At 36.4% G+C, this 25,314-nt stretch overlaps 1 protein-coding gene across 1 annotated transcript; it reads left to right on the top strand.

Moving 5' to 3' along the window:
- The first annotated feature begins 1,507 nt into the window (after window positions 1–1,507).
- On the top strand, window positions 1,508–25,314 carry LOC127677459 (tear acid lipase-like protein). The gene is made up of 9 exons (XM_052172542.1): window positions 1,508–1,606; window positions 2,991–3,108; window positions 3,845–4,043; window positions 5,841–5,950; window positions 7,135–7,271; window positions 20,153–20,296; window positions 21,353–21,424; window positions 24,358–24,429; window positions 25,066–25,314. Exons 1-9 carry the CDS (start codon window positions 1,508–1,510, stop codon window positions 25,312–25,314), a joined length of 1,200 nt encoding a protein of 399 aa, XP_052028502.1.

The raw sequence follows: 25,314 nt of genomic DNA on the forward strand, positions 1-25,314 counted from the left end.
TTACATGGGAAAATGTCTTTAAAGTATATCACCATCTATATCTTGACTCATTTTGTAATTCTGTATACAGCAGCTTTTAAATTACTCAGTCAGGTAATATGGTTACAGTTACTTTTTTGAGGAAAATACAGCCTCATGAGTTATTATCCAGCTTAAAACCTAAAGAAAGCTTCAGGATGCACACTGAGGATGAGGATGTGGAGAAGGAGGGTATTGGCAGGCGATGAACCCAGAGCCAAGAGACCATGTTGATCATGAAAGCTGTGCAGTATTTGACGTCTGATTTGACAAGCATCCAAGTTTATGGTTAAAGTAGGCACTGTCTATTTTTTTGGAAAGGTCATCCAAAAAATACATTCTTGGTATATTTATAGTGAGCAGGAGGGGGAAAGGAGAAGTAAAATTTCATTTGGACTACAAGAAATAAAAAAAAAACATTTATATTCGGTAACAGTGAGTATGATAATCTAAGAATTGTATTGTTTTAGGCTGAGTATTAAACAGCAAGATGTTATTTATATGTCATTTAGATGTTATTTAGACATTATTTAGATGGTGTTTAGACAGTGGGTGCAACATGAAGTTTGTCATCCCCAACACTGATTTTATTAATAAGATTATTTGGCTGATATGTATCTCTTTTTTTCTTTATCTTTCTTGGTATCTTGATATTAGGGAATTGAATAATAAAATAAAGTAAAATGAAAGAAAGACAAGAAGCCATATTCTGTGCTTGGGACATGAACTGGGAAGCTATCTGTGGGATTCACATAAATTGACAAATCTGTGATTGTTAAAACTGTGTGCACAAATAGCACTTTAAAATAATGCTTAAAGGAGATGGAAAAGAGATACTTAGGGCTCATGATTGTGGGTTTTTTTAAGCACATATTTTAGAAATTCAAAGAGCAGTGGTGGAAAACATGCATTCCACATAGTTGTGAAAGAAGGCAAGGAAAGATATGGTGGCTAGACAGGATTCCTTGGAATGCACATCTTCAACCTGGGGAAATCCATTCGCATGGCTTCTCATCCAACTCTGCTATCATTGTTAACCTTTTCTCCTCTCCTCACGCTGATGCCAATACTCTAAAGGGCTTTGAATTAAGCAACTTTTTTAAAAATCATTAACCAATAAATTACGTACTAATCTTAGTCCTTTAGGATATATCTCAAATAGTCATCAGTGAGGATTTATCAGCAAATTAGAATTATTTTGTTTTCAGGAACAGCTAAGGGACAGACAGATAGCTTTTATAAAACATATTGTCAATGTTAATTATATCTAAGCTGATCTTTAATTATATCTTAGCATTTTTTATCTCTTAGTTTACTGCTGTGAGCATTTTAAAATTTTTGAGTTCACCTAAGGTTCTTATTATATTATATGAACATTTTCAATTACTGAAGAATGCATATGAACATAATATATATGTAATAAAGTGAGATAGATAGTACCACGTCTTTAGCTCCTTCACGAAAATAACTATTTCCCTGCAGGATTAAAATGCTGTGGCTGCTGACAACAATGTGCCTTGTGAATGGATTTGCAAAAACATTTTGTTTATTTGAACCAAACAAGAATCCTGAAGCTCACATGAATGTTGTAAGCTATTCTCTTTTTGATTTATTTTTTATTCTTCAATTATTTTTTATAGTCCAGGCTTCATCCCCATACTGGTCTGCCCCCTCTGCCAACCATTCCCCATCCCACACCTCCTTCCCCCAACATCGCCCATTTCCAAGAGGATGTCCTGGTACCTGCATCTGACTCTTTCAGCTGCTTTTCTGGGCGTCTCAGATGGCAGCCATGCTAGGTCCCTGTCTGCAAGCACACCACAGCATTAGTAACAGTGTGAGAGCCCTGGGCCTCCGCTTGAGCTGGATCCAAATTTAGGCCTGTCAGTGGACCTCCGTTCTCTCAGGCTTTTCTCCATTTTCATCCCTGAAGTTTCATCCACTTCATGCCTGAAATTTCTTCAGAGAGGAAGAATTCTGGGCCAGAGCTTTTGGCTGTGGGGAGGCAACCCCATACCTCTTCTTGTCCCTCCACTGGAGGTGGATTCAAATGCCCCACTGTCGAGCATTTCATCGGAGGTCCCACCTTTTGAGTCGTGAGTCTCTCACCTCCCAGGTCTCTGCTACATTCTGGAGGCTTTGCCCAACCTCCTACCTCCCAAGGTTGCCTGTATCCATTCTCTCTACTGGCCCTGAGGACTTCAGTCCTGTTCACCCCTTCCCACCTCCTACCCAGAATACCTGATCATGTTCACCTCTTCCCTTTCCTGTTCCCTCTCCCACCCAGGACACTCCCTCTCTCTACCACCAGGACTGCTTTCTTCCCCTCCCAAGTGGGATTGAGGGGTACTCACTTGGGTCCTATAGCTTGTTAACCTTCTTGAGTCCTGTGTGTTATGTCCTGGGTATTCTCTAGTTTTTGGCTAATATCCACTTATTAGTGAGTACAGACCATGCATGTCCTTTTGGGTCTGACTTACCTCACTCATGATATTTTCTAGTTCCTTCCGTTTGCTTGAAAAACTTGTGATATCTTCGTTCTTAAAAGCTGAGCAGTATTCCATCGTGTAAATGAACCACATTTTCTGTATCTATTCTTCCTTTGTGGGACATCTGGGTTGTTTAGAACTTTTGACTATCACAAATAAGGTTGCTATGAATATAGTGGAACACATGCCTCTGTGGCATGGTGGGGCATCTTGTGGGTATATGCCCAAGAATGGTATATCTTGGTCTTCAGGTAGATACAATTATTTTCTATACTATTCTCATCACAAATAAAATTAAATGCATTTGCCTTATCTCTATTGACTTATTTCATCCTTTCTAAATTGTTGCACCTCTTGCAATCTGAAGTTAGCAGAATGATGACTTAAACCCAAGAAGAAATAATTCTATTTTAAGGATCATGAAAAGTGAGTGTGTATAAAACAAGATTCATGAAATCCGTTATGGTGTCTCTTCTGTTGTAGAGTCAGATTATTACATACTGGGAATATCCAAGTGAAGAATATGAGGTTGTGACTGATGATGGCTACATTCTTCCAATTAACCGAATTCCTCACGGGAAGAATAATGCTAACAGTTCAGGTAAGATCTGAATGAAACAGTGGAGCAGTCAGCACCCTCAGGCAATGGCATGCTAAGCAATGACTTGCTAAATAGTTACCTCCAAATTGAGTAATTTCTGAAGAGCAATGGAGCTCCCGGATTCCCATGACTAAAGCTGGGGCTTAAAGGAACCTAGCTTTCATTGGTCACTACGAGGATGTGTTTCTACAGATGGTGCTGAGCCCCTAAATTATTTACAAGCACACAGCATCTGGGAGATCCATTGGTTCCCTATTGTGCCTATTCATAGTTTAGGCTCCAGATGGTGATACATGAGGCTTAGTTCATTCCTCATATCCACCTAGAAGCCCTGGATGTTCTTAGAGTCCAGTGAGTCTTAAAAGACACTGCATATTAATCTTTATATGTTTAGTTATTGGTATTTCTGTATATTTGTCTCTGGGATTTTATAAGGTATGAATCATTCCTTTGAAATAACTACAAACTATAATGTCTGAAAGATAAACAGATATAAGAAGGAAATTTATGGTTGAAGAGGGTGAGGTGTGAGGGAGACCAAGGTCCTGTAGAAATGACTCTTCTTTTGCCCAGTTCCATATGATCAACATTAACTGACAAAAGTAAAAGGAAATCTTAGCACATGTCTGTGTGCTAGTTTCAAAATCTTTTCATTTCATTATAAGTGTTTGATGTTCTTGCTTATAATTTCAGTAGATGCTAATGGTGTAAAGCATTTTCATGATTGCTTTTGCAGCCCCGAAGATGGTAGTATTTTGTCTCCATGGCTTATTTGCAACTGCTGGTGCATGGGTTTCCAATCCTCCCAACAACAGCCTGGCCTTCATCCTAGCAGATGCTGGGTACGATGTGTGGCTGGGAAACAGCCGAGGAAGCACCTGGGCAAAGAAACACATGACCCTCAACCCAGATTCTAAAGAATTCTGGGATTTTAGGTAGGGAATAATTCCATGTGATTACTACTTTTGTCTTAAAAGAATGTCAAATGTTTTAATGGTTAAGTAATTTTGTGGAACAGGATTGTAAGCATTTCATTTAGAGTGATTTTAGAAGATTGACTTGGGTGACATAGTTTGGGACTTTGTATTACAGCTAAAACATATAATAATTATAATAAAATTATCATTATAACCTATTTTCAACTCCTGAAATACTACTTACTCTGCTAATCAATGCACTTATTTATTTATTTAGTGTGTATCTACTCATGTGTGTCTCTGTGTGTATCTGTACATGTGTGTGTGTGTGTGAATCTGTGCATGTTTGTGTGTATCTGTGCATGTGTGTCTGAGTGTGTATCTGTACATATGTGTCTCTGTGTGTGTATCTGTGCATGTGCATGCATCTGTTTTTGTGTTTGTGTGTGTATCTGTGCATGTGTGTGTGTATCTGTGCATGTGCGCGTATATCTGTGCAGGTGTGTGTGTATCTGTGTATGTGTGTGAGTACCTGTGCGTGCATGTGTGCATCTGTGTGTGTATGTGTGTGTGAGTGTGCACGGTGTGTGTGTGTGTGTGTGTGTGTGTGTGTGGTGCATCATTTCATGTAAATGCTTCAGAATATGTTTGGCTATTTCCTTTTTCCATGTTGGTCCTGGGGATGAAACTCAGGACAACAAACCTGGTAACAAATGCCTTTGCTCCCGGAGTCTTCTCACAGACCTCACCCATGTCTGTATAAAATTGCTTCATTGAAGTAAATTTGATATATTTGAAACAATGATTTTGTAAATGTAGACATTTGTACAAGCCATCCCCATTATTCTTTACTTTAAGCATGTATTCTGGTTTGTGTGTGTGTGCATACATGCTTGTGTGTATGAAATACATATATATTAATGTACATGCATTTAGTGAGGATCAGAGCACAAATTCCTCCGGCTTGGGAATCTCTAAGTAGGATAGGCTGGGTGGTCAGGAAAACTGCTTATTTTTACACATGCATTGCTGGAATTTCAGGTGAGCGCCAGCATAACTGTTTTTGTTTTTGTTTTTGTGGGTCTTGGGATCAAACTCACTCTTCAATTATTTTCCGATGAGCTGCCTTCTCAGCTGATACTGTTGATATTTTGTTAGAAGGAAGACTGACAGGCAGTGAAGAAGGGAGACAGTTAGTAGTACTTTGTGTCTCAGAGTAGTAGAATATTCTCTCATCTGATTGTTTAATTGACCTCCTTCATGATTTGTCTTTGTACCTTTAGCAATCTCTGTCTGTCTGTCTGTCTCTGACTTTGTCTCTGTCTCTTTTTCTCTGTGTCTCTCTGTCTGTCTCTCTCTCCCTCCCCATCCCTCCCCATCCCTCCCTCCCTCCCTCCCTTCCTTCCTCCCTCCCTCCCTGAGCCCCACAAGGAACTTGGGACAGATTTCCTATTTCCAATTTTAAATCATATAATGTCCATGTGGAGAACCTAGAATTTTTAGAAATTTGGCTCTCAACCAAAAGTTTTCAAAATTAAGCCTAACAGTTCATTCATTGTAGATATAGCAGTGCTAGCTTAATTCTGTGCAATGTGTATAATTGTGGACAAATGTCACAGGAAATTTGTGATCACAGAGAAATGGTGATCATAGATGGAAACATAGTGAACATGTGGGTAGTAATTGATAATTACCACCACTTTGCAAACCATGTCTCCCTTCACATAGATCACATGGAGACATCATTTAAAATGGAAATGAATTACTTATTGGTTAGTAACTACATCACCTTTTCTCCATTCTATTTTCTTGCAGTTATGATCAAATGATAACATATGACCTTCCAGCCACCATTAATTTCATTCTGGAGAAAACAGGACAAAAGCAGATTTACTATATTGGTCATTCACAAGGAACCCTTATTGGTATGTAAAAAAGGACAATGCTAAAATTGTATCCCGAAGAATACAAATATACACATATAATTTACACCTCTTTATAAAACACAGAGAAGCTCTGCCAGATGATAACAACTGTAGCCTGCTTTAAAGTGTCAAATGTTGAAATCACAGCCTCTAGTACATAAAATATTTAAATGAAGTACATATGTGAGGTACTCCTAGGGTTCTCTATACCTAGAACTTCTGAGACTAAATATTCACTGTGTTGTGTGTGTGTGTGTGTGTTTGTGTGTGTGCACACGTGTGTTCTTTCTCAAATGTTTTTCTACATGTTGAAAATTGGAGTGTCCATTTTTCTTAGAAAATGCTTTATTTTCTATTTTTTATTTTTTATTCTCCACTGTCTTGGTCATCTGTCACACAGCTTTGATTGATATTGTTTGGGTTTATTTCAAAGAACAAATGTGACCAAGGGCAGATGGTTCCTACTGTCTGACTCTCAGGGAAGATATTTCTAACTAATGTGTCCATTTGTCCAATTTATAATGTGACAGACAGAATGATTGTAGATTTTAGATTGTAGATTTCTATATTGGTGTACACCTGCATGAGTGGAATGGAGATGCGACATGGAGGACATGTGGAGGTAGATAATTAAAAATCTAGAGTTTAAAATCAATATGTGATATTTTGTGTAGGTGTCTCTTCCAAGAGCCAGGGAAGATTTTATTTTATAAGAGTGCTGAATTGATCCTTAATTACAGTCAGTCTCAAATAAGTGAGCCAGCAATCAAAAAAAAAAAAAAAAAACTCAAAGTCCATCTGTAAGTCTTTAGTAAATGTAAGCATGCCTCACATTGTCAAGAATACAAAACAAAATAAACTAGGTGGAATTGCCCAGAGCAGAAAATTCCAAATAGGATTCCAGAATTTATTAGAGAGATCTCTTAAAGGGCAGAATATTTTTCCTCTTCCAGAATGATTTTTTTCTAATGGTAAATCATAAACAGAGTCATTCACAGAAAGTGGAAGGGGGAGGAGTGAATTGAATGGAACTTAAAGAGTTTAACATTTTAGTACTCTGATGAGTAAACTAAGGGAAATCTTCAGGAACAAGTTTAAATATCTGGCAGAGAAGAGACATAATCTCTGGAAAACAGGTTAAGAAGGAGGGAACAGTAACTAAATTTGTATATAATGTCTTTCAGCTATTGGAGCATTTGCTACAAATCCAAAACTGGCTGAAAAGATTAAACTCAACATTTTACTGGCTCCAATTTACAGTGTTAAACATATCAAAGGTGTTGGACACCTTGGATTGTACATCTCTCCGACGACTACCAAGGTTTGTGATAAACTCAAAGTGGTGGTATACTTACATTTCTCAAAGTTAGAGTGCTAAAGAAAAGATCTACCAGTACAGTCTAATGCTCACTCACCCACATCACCTGTCTTGATGGCTACGGGGAGTCTCACCTTAAAGTTGGGCAGCATGCATTTTGTCCTGTGCACTTTCTCTAGCATGGATGTAATCTTTCATCTATATTTTATCTTTTATCTAGTTCTTATTAATTTAAATTTTCATTTTTCAGAATTTTATGTTAATATTACAGCTATAACTTTCCCATCCCTCTCTATACTCTTCCAATTCCTCTGTTCCCCCTCCTTCTCAAATTCATTACTGACTCTTTCCTTATTATCCTTACATACATATATACATGTTGCGTGACATGTATAAAAGGCATCCAAGCTAATACTGGCTAGCATGGGCAATCGGCCTCGGTCTGTTTACAGCCTGGTAAACAGGCAGAGACCATATTCTTTCCTTTTACCCAGGGCTCTCTACCCCATTCTCACTAAATTTCTATTACTGGCTATTGTCACACACACACCACGCTTCCAAATCCCTATGGTTGGCTGGGATGTACCCTTGCACACTACACTCTTCTGCTGTACCTTACTGTGGAACCCAGTTGAGTTGTCTCATGAAGGAAAATATCCCCACAATCTTAGTTTAGAATCAACAGTAACACAATTGCCGGGCACAGAAGCTAGCATCTTAATTTTACAAATTATTCTATGTTAAAAATCCACTAAAAGCAGCAGCCTCTGGCTTCCTACCTCCTGTCTGCCTCTCTCACTACTGCTAACCTGAAGATGCCATTCCTCTCCTCCTCCTCCTCTCTTCCTCTTTCTAACACAGAGGTCCCACCTACTCACCCAGTTATTGGTCTCTTGTAATGTTTAATTATTAGGGGAAGATCCTACCTCATATACATACCAACTAAATCCATTCAGTGTTGCTTGCATGTATGTACACATGTTTAGGGATGATCACTTTGTATAGGACAATCGTTTGACATGTTTCCTAATGTAGTTTATCTAATATTTCACTTTCAAGTTTTCTGCCACTGTATTCCTAAAACCTGCACACTAACTTTTATTAATGGTATATTTTCCTTTATATTTGTCATTGCTTTGCCTGTGCATAGACTAAATTTCTTCATTGATCTTTCTTTATTGAATATTTTCTTTATTTACATGTGAAATGTTATTCCCTTCTCCCCCAACCTCCTATCCCACCCCCTCCCCCTGTTTCTAAGAGGATGTTCCCCCATCACCCACTACTGCCTTTCTGCCCTGACATACCCTACACTGGGGCATCAAGCCTTGTTCACAGGACCAAGGGCCTCTTCTTCCACTGATGACTGACAAGACCATCCTCTGCTACATATGTAGCTGGAGCCATGGGTTCCTACATGTGTACTCTTTGGTTGGTGGTTTAGTGCCTGAGATCTCTGGGATGGTCTGGTTTGTTGGTATTGTTGTACTTCCTGTTGGGTTAAACCCCTTCAGATCCTTCAGTTCTTTCTTGAACTCCTCCATTGGGGACTCCTTGCTCAGGCCAATGAATGGCTCTGAGCATCCACGTCTGTATTTGTCAGGCTCTGGCAGAAACTCTCAGGAGACAGCTACATCAGGCTCCTATCATCAAACAACTATTGGCATCCACTATAGTGTCTGGGTTTGGTGACTGCATGTGGGATGTATCCCCGGGGTGGGGGGGGGGGGGGAGGCGTAGTCTCTGGATGGCCTTTCCTTCAGTTTCTGTACAACACTGTCTCCATATTTCCTCCCGTATTTTGTTTCCCCTTCTAAGAAGGACTGAAGCATCCACATTTTGGTCTTCCTTCTTCTTGAGCTTCATGTGTTCGGTGAATTGTACCTTGGGTACTCCAAGCTTTTGGGCATATCCACTTAGTAGTAAGTGCATACTATGTGTATTCTTTTGTGACTGGTTTTACCTAACTCAGGATGCAATTTTCTAGTTCCATCCATTTACCTAAGAATTGCATGAAGTCATTACATTTAATAGCTGAGCAGTACTTCATTGAGCAAATGTACCACATTTTCTATATCCATTCTTCTGTTGAAGGACAACTGGGTTTTTTTCCAGCTTCTAGCTATTATAAATAAGGCTGCTATGAACACAGTGGAGCAAGTGTCCTTGATATATGTTGGGGATTTTTTGGATATGTGCTCAGGAGTGGTATACCTAGGTCCTCGGGTACTAATATATCTAATTTTCTGAGGAACTGCCAGACTGAAATCAAGAGTGGTTGTACCAGCTTGCAATCTCACCAACAATGGAGAAGTGTTCCTCTTTTTCCACATCCTCACCAGTATCTTCTCTCACCTGAGTTTTGATCTTAGCCATTCTGATTGGTGTGAGATGGAATCACAGAGTTGTTTTGATTTGCATTTCCCTGATGACTAAGGATATTTCTATAGGTGCTTCTTGGCCATTCAGTATTCCTCAGATGGGAATTCTTTGTTTAGCTCTGTACCCCATTTTTTAATAGGATTATTTGATTCTCTGGAGTCTAACTTCTTTAGTTCTTCATATATATTAGATACTAACCATCTATTGGATATTGGTAAAGACCTTTTCCCAATCTGATGACTGCTGTTTTGTCCTATTGACAATGTTCTTTGCCTTACAGAAGCTTTGTGATTTTATGAGATCCCATTTGTCAATTGTTAATATTAGAGCCTGAGCCACTGGTGTCCTGTTCAGGATATTATCCCCTGTGCCCATGTGTTCAAAGCTCTTCCCCACTTTGTCTTCTAGTAGATTTAGTGCATCTGGTTTTATGTGGAGGTCCTTGATACACTTGGACTTGAGCTTTATACAAGGAGATAAGAATGGTCTTATCTTGAATTTGTATTCTTCTACATGCTGATGGCCAGTTGAATCAGCACCATTCATTGAAAATGCTGTATTTTTTCAACTAGATGGTTTTAGCTTCTTCGTCAAAAGTGAAATGACCATAGGTGTGTGGGTTCATGTCTGCATTTTCAGTTCTATTCCATTGATCTACCTGTCTGTCTCTGTACCTATAAAATACAGTTTTTATCACTACTGCTCTGTAATCCAGCTTAAGGTCAGGCATGGTTATTCCCCCAGAAATTCTGTTATTTTTGAAAATAGTTTTCACTATCTTGTGTTTTTGGTTACTCCAAATGAATTTGCAAATTGCTCTTTCTAACTCTATGAAGAATTGAGTTGGAATTTTGATGGGGATTGCATTGAATCTATAGATTGCTTTTGACAAGATGGCCATTTTTACTATATTAAACTTGCAAATCCATATACATGGGATATATTTCTGTATTTTGAAGTCTTCTCTGATTTCTTTCCTCAGAGACTTAAAGTTCTTATCATACAGATCTTTCACTTTCATGATGAGAGTCACAACAATGGATTTTATATTATTTGTGACTTTATAAAGGGTCTCATTCCCTAGTTTTTTTTCTCAGCCCATTTATCCCTTGAGTAGAGGAAGGCTACCGATTTATTTGAGTTAATTTTATATCAAGCCACTTTGCTGAAGTTTTGTATCAGCTGTAGAAGTTCTCTGGGGAAATTTTCGGGGTCACTTAAGTATACTATCACATCATCTGCAAATTGTGATTTTTTGACTTCTTCCTTTCCAATCTGTATCCCTTTGACCCCCTTTTGTTGTCTTATTGCTCTGACTAGGACTTTGAGTACTATATTGAATATGTAGGAAGAGAGTGGGCAGCCTTGCCTAGCCCCTGATTATAGTGGGATTGCTTGAATTTTCTCTCCATTTAGAGAAAATGTTGGCTGCTGGTTTGCTGTATATTGTTTTTACTGTGTTTAGATATGGGCCTTGATTCCTGATCTTTCCAAGACTTTAACATGAAGGGGTGTTGAATTTTGTCAAATGCTTTCCCCGCATCTATGAGATTATCAAGTGTTTTTTTCTTTTTTTTTATTTTAATATTTTTTATTTATTGAAAAGGGAAGTAAAGGGAAGTAAAAACACTTCATGATAAAATTAAAGATTTACATGGAAAATATTTCAGATAAACATGTTAAAATTGACAATTTTCATGGAAAATTAAAGAGTAAAGAGGTAGACATGTAAAACATTGCTAAATTAATTGAAATATGAGATAGAAACAGTTTATGATAGAATTGAAGATTTCCATGGAAAATATTTCTGATAAAATTGTAGAAAGATGTTAGAATTGAAGATTATCATGGAAAATTTTATATAGATATAATATGGTAGGCATAAAAGTATTCCTAAGTTGATTAAAAGTGGAATTATAAACATTTTCTGATAAACTTGAAGATTTCCATGGAAAATATTTCTGATAAAATTGTAGAAATATATATAAAAACATGTTAAAATTAAAGATTATCATGGAAATGATATAGATAAAATGATAGGCATAAAGATAATTCTAAGTTGATTGAAGGTGGAATCATAAATATTTTCAGATAACAATGAAGATTTGCATGGGAAATATTTCTGATTAAATTCAAGAAATAGACAAACACATTAAAATTGACTATTTCATGGAAAATTTTACATAAAGAATGGTTGATGTAAAAACTATTTCTAAATTAATTGAAGGTGGAATTAGAAACATTTGTGATAAAATCAAAGATTTACATTGAAAACATTTCTGATAAAATAGAGGAAAAATAATAGAAAGACATTAAAATTGAAGATTATCATGAAAAATAATATAGATAAACTGGTAGACATGAAAGAAATTACTAAATTAATTAAAAGGGGAATTGCAAACATTTTCTGATAAAATTGAAGATTTACATGAGAAATATTTTGTTAGTCTATGTCTTTTTATTGGGGAGTTGAGTCCATTGTTGTTAAGAGATATTAGGGAATAGTGATTGTTGCTTCCTGTTATTTTTTATGTTATTTTTATGTTTGTGTGGGTATCTTCTTTTGGGTTTGTTGGAAGAAGAGTACTTTCTTGCTTTTTATAGAGTGTAGTTTCCCTCCTTGTGTTGGCATCTTCCCTCAGTTATCCTTTGTAGGGCTGGATTTGTGGAAAGATACTGTATAAATTTGGTTTATCATCGAATATCTTGGTTTCTCCATCTATGATGATTGAGAGTTTTGCTGGGTATAGTAGCCTGGGCTGGCATTTGTGTTTTCTTAGGGTCTGTATGAAGTCTGCCCAGGATCTTCTAGCTATCTAGTGAGAAGTCCTGTGTGATTCTGATAGGTCTGCCTTTATAAGTTACTTGCCCTTTTTCCCTTATGGCTTTTAATATTCTTTCTTTGTTTAGTAAATTTGGTGTTTTGATTATTATATGTCGGGAGGACTTTCTGTTCTGGTCCAGTCTGTTTGGAGTTCTGAAGGCTTCTTGTATGCTCATGGGCATCTCTTTCTCTAGGTTAGGGAAGTTTTCTTCTACAATTTTGTTGAAGATATTTACTGGGCCTTTAAGATGTAAATCCTCGCTCTTGTCTATATGTATAATCCTTAGGTTTGGTCTTCCCATTGTGTCCTGGAGTTCCTGGATGCTTTGTGTTACCAGCTTTATGCATTTTGCATTTTCTTTGACTTTTGAGTCAATGTTTTCTATGGATCTTCAGACAGAGAGTCTTTCTTCTATCTCTTGCATTCTGTTGTTGATGCTTGCATCTATGACTCCTGAATTCTTTCCAAGGTTTTCTATCTCCAGAGATGTCTCACTTTGTGATTTCTTTATTGTTTCAACTTCCACTTTTAAATCCTGGATGGTTTTGTTCAGTTCCTTCACTTGATTGTGTTTTCCTGTAATTCTTTAAGGGATTTTTGTGTTTCTTCTTTAAGGGCTTCTGTCTGTTGACCCATGATCTCCTGTATGTCTTTAAAAGATTTTTGTGTTTCCTCTTTAAGGGCTTTTACCTGTTGACTGATGTTCTCCTGTATTTCTTTAAGGGGGTTATTTAAGTCTTTCTTGAAGCCCTCTATCAGCATCATGAGATACAATTTTGAATCCAATTCTTGCTTTTCCAGTGTGTTGGGGTATCCAGGACTTGCTGTGGTGGGAGAACTGGATTCTGATGTTGACATGTGGCCTTGGTTTCTGTTGGCAGGGTTCTTGTGCTTGCCTTTTGCCATCTGGTGCTAGTTGGTATTCTTGTCACTGGCTGGAGTTTGTTCCTCCTGTGGGCCTATAATCCTGTGTCCTTAGTCCTCTGAGCTCAAAAGTTGTGGGTTTTTTTTTTCTTTGAGTTTGTTTATGTATTGCATTGATGGATTTCAATATACTGTCCAGCCCTGCATTCCTAGGATGAAGTCAACCTGATCATAGTGGATGATTGTTTTGATGTGTTCTTGAATTCACTTTGAGAGAATTTTATTGAGTATTTTTGCATCAATATTCGTAAGAGAAATTGTTCTGAAGTTCTCTTTCTTTGTTGGGTCTCTGTGTGGTTTACATAATAGCGTAACTGTGGCTTCTTAGTACAAATTGGATAGTGTTTCTTATGTTTCTATTTTGTGGAATAGTTTGAAGAATATTGGTATTTGATCTTCTTTGAAGGTCTGATAGAATTCTGTACTAAAACTATCTCGTCCTATGCTTTTTTTTTCTTTTTTTTTATTAAAATTTTTTATTAAAATTTATTTACATTTCAAATGATTTCCCCTTTTCTAGCCCCCCCCACTCCCCAAAAGTCCCATAAGCCCCCTTCTCTTTCCCTGTCCTCCCTCCCACCCCTTCCCAGTTCCCCGTTCTGGTTTTGCCGAATACTGTTTCACTAAATCTTTCCAGAACCAGGGACTGCTCCTCCTTTCTTCTTGTATCTCATTTGATGTGTGGATTATGTTTTGGGTATTCCAGTTTTCTAGGTTAATAACCACTTATTAGTGAGTGCATACCATGATTCACCTTTTGAGTCTGGGTTACCTCACTTAGTATGATGTTCTCTAGCTCCATCCATTTGCCTAAGATTTTCATGAATTCGTTGTTTCTAATGGCTGAACAGTACTCCATTGTGTAGATATACCACATTTTTTGCATCCACTCTTCTGTTGAGGGATACCTGGGTTCTTTCCAGCATCTGGCAATTATAAATAGGGCTGCTATGAACATAGTAGAGCATGTATCCTTATTACATGGTGGGGAATCCTCTGGGTATATGCCCAGGAGTGGTATAGCAGGATCTTCTGGAAGTGAGGTGCCCAGTTTTCGGAGGAACCACCAGACTGATTTCCAGAGTGGTTGTACCAATTTGCAACCCCACCAGCAGTGGAGGAGTGTTCCTCTTTCTCCACACCGTCTCCAACACCTGCTGTCTCCTGAATTTTTAATCTTAGCCATTCTGACTGGTGTAAGATGAAATCTTAGTGTTGTTTTGATTTGCATTTCCCTAATGACTAATGAAGTTGAGCATTTTTTTAAGATGCTTTTCCGCCATCCGAAGTTCTTCAGGTGAGAATTCTTTGTTTAACTCTGTACCCCATTTATTAATAGAGTTGTTTGGTTTTCTGGAGTCTAACTTCTTGAGTTCTTTATATATATTGGATATTAGCCCTCTATCTGATGTAGGATTGGTGAAGATCTTTTCCCAATTTGTTGGTTGCCAATCTGTCCTCTTGATGGTGTCCTTTGCCTTACAGAAACTCTGTAACCTTATGAGGTCCCATAAACCACATGGTCATTTCATTGGATGCTGAAAAAGCATTTGACAAAATTCAGCATCCTTTCATGCTTAAAGTCTTGGAGAGAACAGGAATTCAAGGCCCATACCTAAACATAGTAAAAGCAATATACAGCAAACCGGTAGCCAGCATCAAACTAAATGGAGAGAAACTTGAAACAATCCCACTGAAATCAGGGACCAGACAAGGCTGCCCCCTTTCTCCTTATCTTTTCAATATTGTACTTGAGGTACTAGCTCGGGCAATTCGACGACATAAGGAGGTCAAAGGGATACAAATTGGAAAGGAGGAAGTCAAACTATCATTATTTGCAGACGACATGATAGTCTACCTAAGTGACCCAAAAAACTCCACTAGAGAGCTCCTACAGCTGATAAACAACTTCAGCAAAGTGGCAGGTTATAAAATCAACTCAAGCAAATCAGTGGCCTTCCTATACTCAAAGGATAAGCAGGCTGAGAAAGAAATTAGGGAAATGACCCCCTTCACAATAGCCACAAACAATATAAAGTATCTTGGGGTGACTCTTACCAAACATGTGAAAGATCTGTATGACAAGAACTTCAAGACTCTGAAGAAGGAAATGGAAGAAGACCTCAAAAAATGGGAAAACCTCCCATGCTCATGGATCGGTAGAATCAATATAGTTAAAATGGCCATTTTGCCAAAAGCAATATACAGATTCAATGCAATACCCATCAAAATCCCAACTCAATTCTTCACAGAGTTAGAAAGAGCAATTATCAAATTCATCTGGAACAACAAAAAACCCAGGATAGCTAAAACTATTCTCAGCAACAAAAGAAAATCTGGGGGAATCAGTATCCCTGACCTCAAGCAATACTACAGAGCAATAGTGTTAAAAACTGCATGGTATTGGTACAGGGACAGACAGACAGATCAATGGAACAGGATTGAAGATCCAGAAATGAACCCACACACCTATGGCCACTTGATCCTCGACAAAGAGGCTGAAAACATCCAATGGAAAAAAGATAGCCTTTTTAACAAATGGTGCTGGTTCAACTGGAGGTCAGCATGCAGAAGAATGCGAATTGATCCATCCTTGTCTCCTTGTACTAAGCTCAACTCCAAATGGATCAAGGACCTCCACATAAAGCCAGACACTCTGAAGCTAATAGAAAAGAAACTGGGGAAGACCCTTGAGGACATCAGTACAGGGAGAAAGTTTCTGAACAGAACACCAATAGCGTCCTGTGCTTTTTTACGTTAGTAATCTATTAATGACTGCTTCAATTTCTTTAGGGGTTATGGGACTGTTTAGAGGGTTTATTTGATCCTGACTTAACTTTAGTACTGTCTAGAAAATTGTCCATTTCATCCAGATTTTCCAGTTTTGTTGATTCTAGGTTTTTGTAGTAGGATCTGTTTATTTTTTTGTATTTCTTCAGTTTTGCTTGTTATGTCTCCCTTTTCATTTCTGATTTTGTTAAATTGGATACTGTCTCTGAGTCCTCTGGTTACTCTGGCTAACGGTTTATGTATCTTTTTGGTTTTCTCAAATAACCAGCTCCTGGTTTTGTTGATTCTTTGTGTAGTTATTTTTGTTTGTCCCTTGTAAATTTCAGCCCTGAGTTTGATTTTTTCCTGCTTTCTACCTCTCCTGGGTATATTTGCTTCTTTTTGTTCTAAATCTTCCAGGTGTGCTATGAAGCTGCTAGTGTATGCTCTCTCCAGTTTCATTTTGGAGGCACCTAGAGCTATGAGTTTTCCTCTTAGCACTGCTTTCACTGTGTCCCATAAGTTTTGGTATGTTGTGCCTTCAATTCATTAAGTTTTAAGAAATCTTTAATGTCTTTTTATTTCTTCTTTCACCAAGTTATCAATGAGTAGAAAATTGTCCAGTTTCCAGGTATATATGGGTGTTCTGTTGTTTCTGTTGTTATTGAAGACCAGCGTTAATCCATGGTGATCTGATAGGATGCATGGAATTATTTCAATCTTCTTGTATCTGTTGAGTCTTGTTTTGTTACCAATTATATGGTCAGTTTTGGAGGAGGTTCCATGAAGAGCTGAGAAGGAAGTATATTCTATTCTTTTAGAATTAGACATTCAATAGATATTGCTTAGATCCATTTGGTTCATAACTTCTGTTAGTTTCAATGTGTCTCTGTTTAGTTTCTGTTTCCATGATCTGTCCATTGCTTGTTCTTAATATCATTATTTCTGTTATAAAGTTATTACAATAATACAGTAGAACCATTAGGATATGTTTTCATTAAAGATAATTAAAGTTATTGCAAATATCACCCCTCAAGTTTTCCCTTTTCTCAGTATGTGTTTTATCTTATGAGAGCATCAGGATTCCAACTCTGTCTCTGATATCATTTGCCATCATCAATATATGTTCATCATCAAAAAAGTTCCTGGACATCCTTTCCTTCACTTAAAGTTCTTCAGCACTTCTCACTGTCTGCTTGATTTAGAGTGCCAAGTGCAGTGTTATTGGCATTTACCATGTGACTGCAGATAAAGACTTGTGAAATTTTAAATTCCACCTGTACCGTCAATGTGTCTTGAGAATGAAAAACTTCATTCCCATCTTGTTTATATTCCCAGCTATTTCAAAGTATTTCATAGTTCCTTGAAAATTTTCATGCAATTTTAGGATGACTAGTCCATAACTATAAATGCAGAACAAACAGAACAATTCTGAGTTTATGGCCAGCTACATAGGCAGTGCCAGGCATGCTTACAATACACAGAAAAATCTCTCAAAGACAACAAGAAAAACAGGGAGGGATTAAATTAGCATGTGATTTTAAAACTTTCTTTTTTATAATAAATTTCAATCTGTCCTTGGGGATATCATTATCTTCAGTAACTATCCTGGCTTTAAGATTCTGAGAAGGATGGTTGGGCATTCTATGCTGTGAAAACATTCATAGTATTCCTGGATGGCAGGTATTCTGAATCGCCTACATTTGTTCTATTTCAGAAGTTAAACCAAGATCCTAATTTACATCAACTATACACGAAAAACAAAACAGAACAAATAACTTCTTCATTTTCTCTGTCATCCATCTTCCCAAACCAGATCATAACTCTACTTAGGGTTTTCTTTAAAATGATTTCTGTTGTTTGTTACATCTCAAATGTGTGTGTGTGTGTGTGTGTGTGTGTGTGTGTTTGGTTCTGTTCTACACAATGACTAATTTGAAGCAATTATTTTTTGTGCACTTGTAGATTCATTATATTTGATATATAGATTATGTTTTATATAGTACAGACTTCTTTTCCCTATTCATTTGACCACATCATACATGTTCACAGTGTATTGATTATATTCAACTCATTATCCTCTCATATCCATAATCCTGCTTCTGAATGGCATACTTTCCAACTCATTCCCCCTCTACTTTCATATCCTCCTTTTTTTGTATTTTGTTGTTTTTGTTGTTGTTATTTTTTGTTTTTTGTTGTTGTTGGTTTGGGGGTTTTGTTGCTCTTTTAGTTTTGTTTTGTTTTGTTTTGTTGTTTGTGATTCACAGCCTAATTAGGTTTCCTGCATGAACATGACAAGGGGTTGTGTAGGGAGGGACAAATCACCACTAAAGAAAATGACACCCATTCTCATGACCACAGATGTTTTTAAATTGACCTTTTATATTGGCAGTCTACTATAGAATAAACATTCATAGATGTAGCAAGAGAAATGTTGTATCACATTGTTAGGTACAAAGTATTTAGTCTGTGACCTTTTCCCAGATGGATGACTTCATAGTCAGAGGATGTTAACTTATATTGCTAGCTGTTAATGAGATATGATGGGCAGATATTGCTGTATGCTTGCTCTATATCTACTGAGATCCTGCATTATTTCTTTCCTAGTTTGTTAAAAGGTGAATTATCAATTTTCTGAGATTTAAAACAACTTTCACTCCTGAGACAAACCTCACATTTTTCTAAATTTATATCTTATCTATGAATCATTTTCTATTTTTGCCAAGCAGGCAGAACAATTGGGTTCACATTTACTAATTTAGCATTTACATTTATTCTCTATTTGATTTATTTCATTTATTTTTTGAGACATGGTTTTATATATCAAAAATTCATGGCCCTATTTTATTTGTGTCACTGACTTTATTACCACAAAGTATTCCAATAATATTCTATTAATAAATACAGAGTGACAGGATATAAGGATTACAGAAGTCTAATTTCACCCTCTAGGATAGTTACAGTCTAATTATAACTAAAACATTTAATTATTATGCTGCTTGGGGACAGCCTCCTCACAAACCTTCAGTACTCCTGAGTCTTTCCAGTTCCATTGCCTGGCCTTGAGTTTCTATCCTCAACTAGATGTGCAGTTCATAGTAAGATGAAATCAGATTAGATTCTCTATGGATCTTTGAATTTCAACTTCTACTTGGATCAAAACCTTAGCTGCTTTGGACTTTTTGAAATCTCATTTGTCTATAAAGTTTACAAAGCTGGGAATACTGTTTGGGCAACAGATATATACTATAAGACTCAGCTAGTTATAATCATATTTTTCATGTTACACTCTCTCACAGCCTAATATGCAGTGTTGGAGAACTCTTGTTTTGTATGTATTTTTTGTGTGTTTCAATTAACACTATCTGATATCATTTCTAAAATAAGCTGCCACTGTCTCATTCCCCCAGCATCCTTGAATCACCTGTGTGTCTGATATAGTTGTTGATCTTAGTCATTTCATCATGATGGAATCATGGGCTTTGGTGTCCTCTGTCTTCACTATCTCAGTTGGTGTAAATACTGCTAGTTCATCTCTGGTGGAGTGTTATGGGATCCTTCTCTGTGAAAGAATAATAATCTGTTGTGTAAATGTAATACATTCACTTAATTTGTATACTACTACTGACAGAGTTTTCCATGTTTTTCCCCTAATTTGCTCATTTGCAAGTTTTTGTGTGGACATGTTTTTATTTTATGCTAAGCATACTTCAAAATATAGCCACTTCTGTACAGTGTTTAGGTCAACAGGTCTACCAGGCATTAAACCTGAATAAACCCTCCCCAATAAAGAAGCAGAAAGATTGCCCTCACCCCACAATGTTCATGAATTGAATGTCATAATCTGTAAACTAAACCAATCCATCCTCCAGCAAGACACAATAGTTTTGTCTTTTGTCTTACTCCCTATAAACATTGTGCTTCTATCAGACAAAATACTTTCTCACACTAAAAGCTGCTCTTCACATTTGTCAATTTCAGCTCCTTTTTGGTGAAAAAGAATTTTTACCTACTGTAGTTTCCAGTAAGCTGGGTGAATATGTATGCGATATTAACTTGATCAATGCTGGTTGTGCTACTATGATGGGATCAATGGGTGGATTTTCTCCAGAGCAGTTAAATATGGTAGGTGTTGTTTCCTTTCAAATTCATTGTTTTGTGTGTGTGTGTGTGTGTGTGTGTGTGTGTGTGCTGTTGAGATAACAATTCTATCTGGTAAATTAAACTTTAATTTATTTAGTAGAGTATATATTAAAATCAAGGTGTGATTTGCATACAATTCCATATTCTTAACATGAGAGCACAGCAGATCTGTTGTCCACCAATTATGAATGAATGATTGTGTCAGGTACTGACGAGTTTCATCTTTTCTTCTACTCCATTCGGTGAATGCATCCTCTGTCATTCATAAAGTAATTGTTCACTTAATTCAACACTTGTGATCCAGAATTACGAATAGCTCCATGTAAGCTTCCACATAGAATATGAATCATTAACAAAAAGAAATTCTTTAATACATGAGAAGTAAATGAACTGGCTTGGATTTTGTTAATATCTAAACTTTGCTAAATCTTTTACCGTCTTAGCAAGCAACATCCTTCTAACTACTTAACATCAAAACATACAAAATATGTATGTAATGTTAAAAAAAAATTAGGGTCAACTCTCAAGACAAGCTCATACCAAACTGTTGGTGTGAGTATTATTTCTGCTTAATGAAACCCAGTGGTGAGCCCTGAAATCATAGACATGCAAATAACATTTTATGGCTTGAGAAGGTTGTATTTACATAGTTAGGAATAATAATACATAGTAATATGTAATCAAAGAAAAAAGACTTCAAAGTTCACAAATTTTAGAGAGAGCAAAGTAGTGTAGGTGGTAGGGGTTGGAGGGCATAGAAAGTGAAAAATGATGTAATTGTATTTTTGTTTCAGAAAATTAAAATGAAAACTTTTCTGATTGTAACAATAATATTTAGATTCCTTACTGTGGTCAAAATCCAGACTTCCATTATAAACTGATTGGAGATAGATAGCTTTAAGCTTTGTATTTTATGTTCATGAGTGTTTTATTTGTATGTGTGTTAGTTCACATTCAGCCTCACTCTTTTGAAAGATTTGTTTCTGTGGAAGGAAATTAAATTCTGACAAATATATGTTGTGTCTGACTCTCTCCTAGAGCCGCATTGATGTATATGTAAAGCTCAATCTAGCAGGAACATCAGTCAAAATTCTTATACATTATGGACAGGTACATCTTTTGCAATATATCTCTTTCTTTCCTTCTGATTTTGAAAGACCCCCACTTTTTTAAGTTCCAGAAAATCTTCCCCAGTTGTCTTTGCAGTCAGGAAACTCCATCCAAATTGATAGATTAGAAGGAATTTATCAACACATAGAACCGTTGTAGAAAAACGAGAGAAAAGAAGAAAGGTCACATCATTTTATCCTCAGAGAAAAAGGCTTTTTATTCAAATATATATATATATATATATATATATATATATATATATATATATATATATATATATATATATATCAATAATTTTAGTAATTATTTTAATAGATTGATGCAAAATTAGAATTGTAGGTGCCCTTAAGGTCTATGAGTAAACTGTGATAGCTTTTTTATGTACTTAGATAACATGATATGATTGGACTAATGTCACTTCACAAGATGTAAACTAGTACTTACACAGAGTACAAACCATCTTACAAGGTTGTTTTGTTTTGTTTTTATTTTTGTTCAAACATATACCACTTAAATTACATACATGAGCATGACTATTGCATATCTTGTGTCTTTACTGGGATGAAAAAATTTCTTCTATTATCCATTATAAATAAGTCAGAATATGTCACATCCTAAGGGACACTGCTTTATATTGCTTTGTTGACAAAATTCTATCCGAGGTTCTGCAATTCTTTCAACATTTGTTTCTGCTGTTTACTTCTGATCATTATACTTTGTTAAGTTTTTCTATTTTTAGATACAAAGAATATTTAATTTAAATCTATCTTAATATTTTTGAAAATGCTGTTGTGTTATTAAAGAAAAATTATATAAATTAAATTATATATGAAGGATACAAATTTTATTACATAAAATATTAATCTAAAGAGCAACCAAATTATTCTGAACTATATTCTGAATTCACTTGAATTATAGAGTAATGAAATAACTTCTGCAAATACTAATTTAATATTTTACATTTTATTCTTCTTATAAGCATTAATTTAGATTCTTATACTTAAACACATTTCATAATTAAAAATAATTATAAGCTGACCTCAAGCAATACTACAGAGCAATAGTGTTAAAAACTGCATGGTATTGGTACAGTGACAGGCAGGAGGATCAATGGAACAGGACTGAAGATCCAGAAATGAACCCACACACCTATGGCCACTTGATCCTCGACAAAGAGGCTGAAAACATCCAATGGAAAAAAGATAGCCTTTTCAACAAATGGTGCTGGTTCAACTGGAGGTCAGCATGCAGAAGAATGCGAATTGATCCATCCTTGTCTCCTTGTACTAAGCTCAAATCCAAATGGATCAAAGACCTCCACATAAAGCCAGACACTCTGAAGCTAATAGAAAAGAAACTGGGGAAGACCCTTGAGGACATCGGTACAGGGAGAAAGTTTCTGAACAGAACACCAATAGCGTATGCTCTAAGAGCAAGAATTGACAAATGGGACCTCATAAAATTACAAAGTTTCTGTAAGGCAACGGACACCATCAAGAGGACAAATCGGCAACCAACAAATTGGGAAAAGATCTTCACCAATCCTACATCAGATAGAGGGCTAATATCCAATATATATAAAGAACTCAAGAAGTTAGACTCCAGAAAACCAAACAACCCTATTAAAAAATGGGGTACAGAGTTAAACAAAGAATTCTCACCTGAAGAACTTCGGATGGCGGAGAAGCATCTTAAAAAATGCTCAACTTCATTAGTCATTAGGGAAATGCAAATCAAAACAACCCTAAGATTTCATCTTACACCAGTCAGAATGGCTAAGATTAAAAATTCAGGAGACAGCAGGTGTTGGAGAGGGTGTGGAGAAAGAGGAACACTCCTCCACTGCTGGTGGGGTTGCAAATTGGTACAACCACTCTGGAAATCAGTCTGGCGGTTCCTCCGAAAACTGGGCACCTTACTTCCAGAAGATCCTGCTATACCACTCCTGGGCATATACCCAGAAGACTCCCCACCATGTAATAAGGATACATGTTCTACTATGTTCATAGCAGCCCTATTTGTAATTGCCAGATGCTGGAAAGAACCCAGGTATCCCTCAACAGAAGAGTGGATGCAAAAAATGTGGTATATCTACACAATGGAGTACTATTCAGCCATTAGAAACAATGAATTCATGAAATTCTTAGGCAAATGGATGGAGCTAGAGAATATCATACTAAGTGAGGTAACCCAGACTCAAAAGGTGAATCATGGTATGCACTCACTAATAAGTGGATATTAACCTAGAAAACTGGAATACCCAAAACATAATCCACACATCAAATGAGGTACAAGAAGAAAGGAGGAGTGGCCCCTGGTTCTGGAAAGACTCAGTGAAACAGTATTCAGCAAAACCAGAACGGGGAAGTGGGAAGGGGTGGGTGGGAGGACAGGGAAAGAGAAGGGGGCTTGCGGGACTTTCGGGGAGTGGGGGGGCTAGAAAAGGGGAAATCATTTGAAATGTAAATAAATTATATCGAATAATAAAAAAAATAATTATAAGCTAATATTTGCTATACACAACTAAAACTAAATATAGCATAAAATGATACATGACTTTGCCTAAGTAACTAATTTTACCATTCATGGATGATATTTTCTCAACTTATTGACTGTTCTTGCTGTGGAGTACATATTAATTGATACACTTTAAGCATTATTAAAATGGTTGTAAAGTATATTTCATTTGAACTGTTATAAACATAAATTTATATTTTTAAGGTCTTCTCTATACTTATTCATATGTTGTGTAATTCTCTAGGACTTTAATTTAGTAGACATTCATCAGACAATATCATTAGGATAAAAAATGTACTGGGTTTATCTGTACCAATGTTTCATTACTGTAAAAAGAGGCACTAGAACTCAATAAATGTTGGTTCTATCATAATCTAAGGCTTTGTAAGTAATGGTATGTTTTCTCTGTGTTTAAGGCAATTAGAAGTGGTGTATTTGAAGCTTACGATTGGGGAAGTAAATCTCTGAATATGCAACACTACAATCAGGTAAGTCTCTTCTTGAGATTCAATGGTCTGGTCCTTTAAAAAGCTATATAGTAGAAGAAATCTAACCTTTGATTTCAAATAAGACTTTGGAATATTTTTCTTAGGAAGAGGGACTGCACAGAATTTTGAGAGGAATCAAAATGAATACCATTATCTTTTGTATTATGATACTGTGACAATGTTCTCCCTAACACATTATTTTAATCTCTCAAAGTTTTGTGGGATTTATCAGACATTTATTGATATAGACATTTCACATGTAAAGATCCAGGTTCAGGACTTTGGACTTGTATGATTCAAGCTTGGATGACAGACCACTATAATAGGGGCTAGTGGCACTTAGCAATAACCTCAAGGTTAAGGATACTGAGAGGGGAGAATTCCAGCAAGAAAGAAGTATAGACTACATAGATTGAAGGTGTGACAAAACTAAAGTAAGCAAACATATAAAAATAAGATTAATTTTTACCTGGCAGAGTCCGAGATCAGTGATTTCTATGGATGTAATAAGTGTCATTACAATTATCCTGTCACGGATGAGAATAAGCCATGAGGAGATTGCTGTTTTGATTGATGTTTTGTTGAATTTTTGTCAACCTTTTTGTTAACGCATTGTTCTTTGTCCTTTTCCTTCAGACTACTCCTCCAGTATACAATGTGGAAGACATGAAGGTTCCAACTGCCATCTTTACTGGTTTAAAAGATTTTTTGTCTGACCCAGAAGATGTTGCAATTTTGAAACCCAAAATCCCCAACCTCATATACCATAAGATTCTTTCTAAATTTAGTCATTTTGATTTTATACTGGGATTAAATGCTAGAAGAGAGGTTTCTGAGCAAATTTTAACAATTTTAAGGAAAAATGGTGGTGACACTCAACTTTAG

Source organism: Apodemus sylvaticus, chromosome 1 (genome assembly GCF_947179515.1).
Source record: "Apodemus sylvaticus chromosome 1, mApoSyl1.1, whole genome shotgun sequence".
Taxonomy (NCBI): Eukaryota; Metazoa; Chordata; class Mammalia; order Rodentia; family Muridae; genus Apodemus; species Apodemus sylvaticus.

What these genes read in the sequence shown, in the direction of transcription:
- LOC127677459 (XM_052172542.1), top strand. Translation starts at nt 1,508, where the DNA reads ATGCTGTGGCTGCTGACAACAATGTGCCTTGTGAATGGATTTGCAAAA. An exon ending in CTGAAGCTCACATGAATGTT is followed by an intron (nt 1,607 to 2,990) that starts GTAAGCTATTCT and finishes CTTCTGTTGTAG; the next exon opens with AGTCAGATTATTACATACTG. An exon ending in AAAGAATTCTGGGATTTTAG is followed by an intron (nt 4,044 to 5,840) that starts GTAGGGAATAAT and finishes ATTTTCTTGCAG; the next exon opens with TTATGATCAAATGATAACAT.